The 7,866-nt window shown below is 39.4% G+C and overlaps 1 protein-coding gene across 1 annotated transcript in view; it reads left to right on the top strand.

The window, feature by feature from the left end:
* The first annotated feature begins 5,426 nt into the window (after window positions 1–5,426).
* LOC124662854 (aminopeptidase M1-C-like) overlaps window positions 5,427–7,866 on the top strand; it is a 34,100-nt gene continuing 31,660 nt past the window's right edge. The window contains exon 1 of the mRNA XM_047200643.1: window positions 5,427–5,453. Coding sequence (XP_047056599.1) covers window positions 5,427–5,453 — 27 coding nt within the window. The remainder of the gene's footprint in view (window positions 5,454–7,866) is intronic.

The raw sequence follows: 7,866 nt of genomic DNA, 5'->3' as shown, positions 1-7,866 counted from the left end.
AACTTATAGAATAAGCTATTTTCAAACATCGTTGTTGGTGAGAATGTGGCGCATTGACAACGTGGCTGTGGGGTCGATTGGTTTCCATTTGCAAAGCTTTCATGGGACAAACTTTAAATAAATATTTGCTCCTACAAGTACTGCAATCACCCTGTTTTTGCATGTGGAACGGGTGGCCCGCAGACTGGCTCCTTATGTTTCTTAGAACTAGGATGCCCTTTGCCCCCAGACGTGGTGGTTCAGGCTAAGACCTCTTGGCGCCTACATGGCTATTCTGGGATCACCGAGGCTGGACAGAGTACCGACGTTAATGCCAAACACCGGGTCCGACTTGTAGGCATTGAGAAAGTGGCGTGGCTCCCACGGACCTTCCTCGCAGCGCCGCTCAACGGGCTCTAGAACTCACCGCGGTGTCTTTTTTTTTAACCTTTAACAGTAGGAAAGGCTCCTACTGCTTTGATGTATTAATCAAAAAAGACCCTGGCAGGGTTATAGATACAAAGTTTTACATGCCTATGGGCTTTTCCACAGGTGGGGAGCAGGAAGTTTTAACTATGAAGATTACAATCTAGCAATAAAACTCCTCTTTGGTTCTATGCACTAAGAGTGCAAAGTCTTCTTTAAATCTAACTAGCCATCTTTGAATGTCTGGTCTCATATTGTTGAACATCATATTGTTACTTTCTTTCCAAATAATCCAAGGTCCCACTATTACCACTTCCATGTACAACTGTTGCTTCCACTGATCCCTGTTTTCTTCAATAAGCTTAAATCTGTCCCCTGAGGATGGCCACTGTATTTTTAGCTTAGACCAACAAGATCTGCTGAATGGGCATAGGAAAAGCATGTGTTCAATTGTTTCTTCAGGTGGGGATGAGCACATCAGACAGTTGTAGGATGAATTGATAGAAAAGTTTCTTCGTCTAAGCATGTTTCGTGAGTTAAGCCTGTCTACCAAGACCAGCCACCAAAAGAATTTCAGTTTGGGGGTACATTTGGACTTCCACAGCCAAGTGAATGATATATGAGATTTGATATCCCTGAAACCGAAATTGTAAGAAAGACTGGAAGAGTATTTTGCAGACCCCGTCCATGAGTCATGATTTCCTCCTGAGAGATCAATATGGCTGGAGAGGTTTTCTAGTGTTCAAACATCAGCAAGGGCTTGTGGTGTTAGTGGAAAGGAGAAGTTCTATGATAGTTGACTTGATGATAAAAAATCCTTGACCAAAACATCCTCATTGGTGGTGAAGGAGAAGGTCCTTAGGAATTCTTCTGAATTAATACTATCTAGCCATTTGTCCTTCCAAAAAAGAGTGGATCTTCCATCTCCAATCTGACTACATGCAATCCCTCTAAATATGGGTGAAAGTTTGAAAATATCTCTCCACCATGGAGAACCACATGGTGCTACACTGTGAGGAACTTTGTTGGTGCAGTAAGAATTCCAAATGAGATGTACCCAAGGTGTGTCAACTCTATTATATAATTTATGTAGGTACTTGAGAAGCAGGCCTTCATTTTGTATCTTTAAATTTAAAACACCCAATCCACCACTTTTCTTTGGGGTGCAAACCATGTCCCAGGCAGCTAATGAATTGCATTTTTCTCCATCTTCTGATTTTTTGTTCCACGAGCAATGTCTTCGGATTTTCTCCACATGTTCTAGGATTTTGGGGTTGATTTGAATTGAGCACATTGTGAAATTGGCAATAGAGGTGAGAAGGGAGTTCACTATTGTAACTCTTCCACTATAAGTCATCATCAAGTATGTTGTAGATACTTTGCGCTCAATTCTATCCACCAAAGGCATTAAGTCTTGAACAGTGGGTTTAGTGGTGCCAAGGGGTAATCCAAGGTACGTGAAGGGCATAGCAGCAATGTTACATCCCAATAAACCAGTAATGGAGGTTGCCCTTTCATAAGATAAATTTATTGGAATGAGAGAAGATTTGTGGAAGTTTATTTGTAGTCCAGTAGAGGCTGCATATTTCTCTAGAATATTTTTCATAGTAATGAGTTGGTTGTTGCAAGCTGGCATGATTATCAAAGTATCATCTGCGTATTGGACCACTAGAAAATCCATATCATAGTCTGGTGAAAAAGGTGCTTGTAAATAGCCATCTCGAAATGCCTTATTGATAGAAGCTTGTAGAAGATCTGCTGCTAGAACAAAGATTAAAGGGGAGAGAGGGTCCCCTTCTCTGACACCTCGTTTGCAGTAAAATTGTCGTCCAGGAACCCCATTAAGCAAAACAACTGATTTGCCTGTACCAAAAATATTTTTTATCCAATTCAGCCACCTGTCATCAAAGCCCATTTATTTCATGATGTTAATCATAGGTGTATGATCAATAGTATCAAAGGCTTTGGCAAAATCAAGTTTGAGTAGAAGGATCTCCTTATTTGATTTTTCACATTGATATAAGAATTCAAATGCCCATGCAATACAGTCTTGAATTGTCCTGCCCCTAAGAAAGCCATATTGATTCTTGTGAATAATTTTGAGAACTATTTTATGCAGTCTATTGGCCAATAATTTGGTAAGAATTTTCAGCACACAATTAAGCAAGGTTATTGGTTTGTAACCATTGATTCCTACAAGGGTAGAAACTTTGGGGATGAGTGTGATATGTCCCATATTAATACTTTCCAAGTCTAAATTCCCTTCATAAAATTGGAAGCATAAATCATAAATATCTGCTTTGATAGTGTTCCAACAACATTTCAAGAAGAGTCCAATAAATCCATCAGGTCTAGGGGCTTTGTCAGGTGGCATATGTTTGACCACCTCATCACTTTCCTCTTCGGTGAAAGGAGCAGAGTGTTCTTCCAAACCAGGGGTAGGGGTAATTAATGATGCTATATCAAATTGCATTTGAGGTGTTGAGCAAGAACCAAGTCTTTCCTTGTAAGTTTGGTATATTAGGTTCTCCTTATCAGCATGCCCAGTGACAGTGGTTCCATCTGACAGGGATATGGAGGCAATAGAATTGCGTCTGTGTCTCTCTGTTGCAATGGTTTGAAACTTTGTCCACCTAATAGTACATCTCTTTTTCCAGTAAGAATTTTGATTTTCAAGAAGTCTGGCAAGATGTCACTTGAGGATTTTCCTGAAATTAGTTTCTGGTATAGAAAGCAAACGCAAGTCTTCCAATTCATCTATTTCATCAAGTGCTTTATTGGTATTATCTATGCAAATGAATAATTTAGAGATAGATTTGCTCCAATATTTGAGATCATAACGAAGTCTTTTGAATTTGGCATTTAAATTGGCAACACTGTTCTACTTATGAGTGGGTTTGCTCCAACTTGTAGAAACAATTTGCTGGAAACCAGGATGAGCTGTCCAAAAGGATTCAAACCGAAAAACCTTGCTAGCTGGAATAGAAGTTTCAAAGGTAATAACACATGGAGTATGACCTGAAGTTGGCTTGCCTTGAGTTGTGATAGAGGTGGCAGGGTACATAGAGGTCCAATGCAAAGAGGTAAAGAACCAGTCAAGTTGCTCTAGAAGTGGATCACTTTGCATATTACTCCAGGTATATTTTCTCCCCTTGATAGAAATTTCAGTGAGGTTTTGTGCCCTTATAATATCATTGAAAATAAGCATGTCATTAACATTGCCTCCTGGTTTGTTTCTGTTACTTGGGGATCTAATGAAATAAAAATCACCCATGAGTATCCAATACTCATCATCTGGTATATTAAGATCATATAACCATTGGACAAAATTATCTCTACTCTCTCCAGTGAAGGGCCCATATAAATTGACTAAAGTTCAGGACTGTGCAGATTGGGTGGAAGTAGAATGGACTGAGAGAGCAAAGGGTTCACAATGCATAACCATGCCAGAAAAAATGAGCTATTCTATATGACAATTAAACCTCCATAAGATCCATTAGATGGAACATAAACAAACTCATCAAATGAAGATGGGCAACAAGAGTTGATAAAAGCCAGATTAAACTCATGTTTTTTGGTTTCTTGCACAAAAATAACAGAGCAACCACTTAACTTAATAGCATTCAAAAGGGCCAGTTGCTTAGGCTTAGCATTAAGTCCACGAATATTCCAACACAATGCAAACCATTTTTTCAGGTACTGCATTAATTATTACCAAAAAGGAGCACTAAGGGAAAACTGCACTAGGCAGTGTCTTCAGACTGCATAGCAGTGGTTTCTTCAGTCTTGTCCTTCTCCACTGGCAGGGCGAGAAGCTGCTCTTCAGAGATCTCTTTAGGTGGAACACCACAGAGATTGACACCAATGGATAACTAGTTTCTTATTCTTGCTGACTTTCTGCTTGACAGTAGGTATTTTCCTTGGTTTAACTTTGGACTTGACAGTTCTTGCTTCAGATAAATTCTTGTGATTGAAACCATCATACTTATTGCTTCTGGTACTCCTACGAACTTGGGAAGTACATTCAGGCACAATGAGAACTATTCCTTTTCCTTTCCCATCAACTGCAGGGCTTTGCACTTCAATCAAAGAAGAAGATTTTTCAGTAGAGGAACTGTGTTCAGGATAATCAGTATATATCTGGCTGGCCTCCAAAGCAGTGCCCATATCAATCCTTTTTGGTAATTCTCTGCCAGATTTTAGTATCAGGAATTCCCCTGCCATCTCAACAACATAGGAGGTGTCATATGGATAAAAAGGGACAAGTGATGTACATTGTCTAGATTGACATTAGGTGCCAATCCGGTTTTCATTGCAGATTTGGGCAAACAGACCTTGGCCCAGACCCTTGCATGTAGATCCTCAAAGGAGCCAGTAGTAGCTGTGAAACTGTGTACCTGCTGAAACTAAATAATGTCAAGGCAGCATGAGTTCTTGAGAATTGGAGCTAGATGCAGTGGAAACAGACAGACTATCTGCCCAAGCTTGTAGTGGACTGTCAGTGATATTATTAGCAGGTGGTGGTAGTCCAGCCTCAAATTGAACCCCTTGTTCTGCAAGCATTGCCTGGAAATTGAATAAGGGAGGGGCCTCTGCATTCTGTGCCTGGAAATTGTGCAGCTGTACTGCTATATGTGGCTCCACAGCAGGGTTAGCAAATCCATGATGTTCATGGTGATGCCCATTGTTCTGTCCTCCTCCATGGTTCTGTTGTTGATTCTGTTGCTGATTCTGCTGCAGCCATAATGCCAATTGGTGCTGACATAGCTCTTCTGCAGTTGGGTCTGGTCCACACAATGAATGAGGATTATTAGTGGAGGAATTTCTGCGTCATGTGCACCCTAGTCTGAACTCCTCAACATAACTACTGGCATAGTCCATGAACGTCGAGCTCCACCTAACTCACCGCGTTGTCTTCCGAGCATGCCGCCTCGTCGACCTTGCCATTGACGGCTATCTCTGATGATGAATTGGTCGAGTCCATCTCAACGCCAAACTCTTTCTTGTACAACTCTTCGACAATGGGCTTCCGCTGCCAGGACGCGCACGTTTATGAACCAATTTGTTTTTTGGGATTTGGTTAGAAGTTAGAATAGAGAGGATTTGGGATTTCCTCAACGCATGGGATTTTTCACATTGAATTAAACATAGGGGTTTTTTGCTAAACGTTCTAAACAGGGACCAAGCCTTTTCGACCAAGTCTCAGTTTCACATAGATTTTGTATGAAAATGCACCTAAAATACAAATTCTTATTGGCATGAAAACATCTTGCAATTTTTTGAATGTTTTGCACCCGAATGACAAGTTGTATGAGTGGTTCAGTTACCTCCCACGATAATATAGTGAGAAACTACCACAGTTGTGAATCTCGGGAACCTTTTGATTAAATATGACTATATATTTTGTTGTCACTTGGCAACACAAGGGAATTGAACATTTTGTTTAAATTTACGGTATCCTATTCACCCTGCTCAAAGGCATGCCTCCCTTGCTGCCTCTGCTTATGGATTCTATCGCTATTAATCTCTTTCCATATGCGACGCTGATCTCAAAAGATTTCTTAATTCATTCACCATAAATCTTGCGATCAAAACAATAAAGAATCAATAAATGCTGATATCTAACATTAATTAGTATATTATATACTATTAATTATGAAATTTAGGAGTTAATGCGCATTAAACTTTTGGTGGAGCCTGACATGTGGACAAAAAAGTAAGGGAGTAATGTCCAGCGGTATAAGAGGAGTAAAGCAATAAAGAAGTACATGGAGAGAATTTATTGAGTTGGGACCACTGTGTGGGTTTTTTTTGAAACGTTGTGCGGGGTTCCTTTTGGGTGCTACTTAACAAAGGGACAAAAGGGTGTAAATTAAAGGCCTTGGGTCCAACATCCGTTATTATTTCTTTAAGCCGTACTATCATCATTTGATGTGTTATTTGACTTACTGTACACTTTCTAGGATCTCCATAGAACTTGTGTCACTCCATATATATTCCATCCCACCCTCCCCACCTTGGTTAGTGAGGCTACCATAAAGCAAAAAAGAGCGTTCATCTAAGTGTGCCAATAAGATCATACTATATTGTCATCTATCCATGCCTCAAAGAGCCGGCGACGCAACTCGGGTGATTCTAAAGTTTCTCCTCTTCCTTATCATTGCATCGGCAGCCACAAGGAATGGAGAGAGGAAGTTTGTGTCCCTTGAACAGGTTTGGTCTCCCACAAAATTTCCAGTTCAGTGTCTAGGTCAAGATTTGAACTCCCTGTGATAGATCCCAGATTGTTTTCTCATGTTATTGAACATAAACGGAAAATCATATGAAACATATAAGTACGTCATTTTCTACTTACATGAGGTCGTACTTTGTTTCATCCCGTGCGAGTTGAGATGTCGTAAAACTACTTTTTCATGGAGAGAAGGATCTGGTGATGCTAGTTAAAAAGATAGAGACAATCCATCGTGACTCGATATTTAAGACATTAAGGTTCATGTTTGTCTCCTTCATTTTTTTTCCCACCCTGATTAATTCACTCTCTACTCACTCTTTGTACAGTTGGTTTTGCATTTAATAGAAAACCCACACCATATGGGTTTTCCTTATGGTGAAGTTGTAAAAAGAAAAGATTTAAGACATTGCGTGGATATACTAATAGATTACAATTTGCAAGTAGGAGTTTATCAAGCTGGGCGAGTATATTTTTTCTGGTTGGTGGGGGAGTAGATCTTATATCTTTTGCTTGGATAAGAAGATTAGTACCACTCTTGGTAGCACACGATAGGGGATTGTGATTGGGCTGGGTCATATATCTTCTATATTTTCTTATAGCGTTTTCTCCATTATATTTCGTGTTTTTTATGATAGTAATGTACATAATATCTCAATTTTGTGTATCACATCACTGAATCTGAGATGTATAACTTAAAACAAATCGAACCCCTACTTTTATGTGGTGGCAAATTTTGTATCATGAACCTAAAAAAATTTAAATTAATGTGGTAATTATGTTTTGCATGCACTGCCCTGCATGTTCTACATCAATGTTTTGGATAAGTTCTTAATTATAGTAATTTTAGTGTACAAAATTCTTATTTTTTTGATTTTTTCTATAAGTTCTGCCATCAGCTACATATGGCTATCACTAACAAAGATATGGGAAATATTGGTATCAATTCAAGTTGCGAGAAGTAATTTCGTCAAAAACTTAAAATATATGGGCCTTTAAAACCAGGAAACACAACTAGTGGGTAGCAACATTTAGCCAGTGATTATAGGGTTATTTTCGTCAGAGTCTCTAAACCATCAGTTTCTCCCCGTTTGAACCTCACACATCGAAACTCTGACATAAATGTCCGTCTCCTAAATTATCCAAGAACTACACCTCAATAATGCTCTAGCTCCTATTTATGCAAGCCAGTTGCTTATTTGTTTACAAAACCAAACGCTAGTGAAAATATG

This window comes from Lolium rigidum, chromosome 1, assembly GCF_022539505.1.
Source record: "Lolium rigidum isolate FL_2022 chromosome 1, APGP_CSIRO_Lrig_0.1, whole genome shotgun sequence".
Lineage (NCBI taxonomy): Eukaryota > Viridiplantae > Streptophyta > Magnoliopsida > Poales > Poaceae > Lolium > Lolium rigidum.
This window is presented reverse-complemented; position numbering and strand designations above follow the sequence as displayed.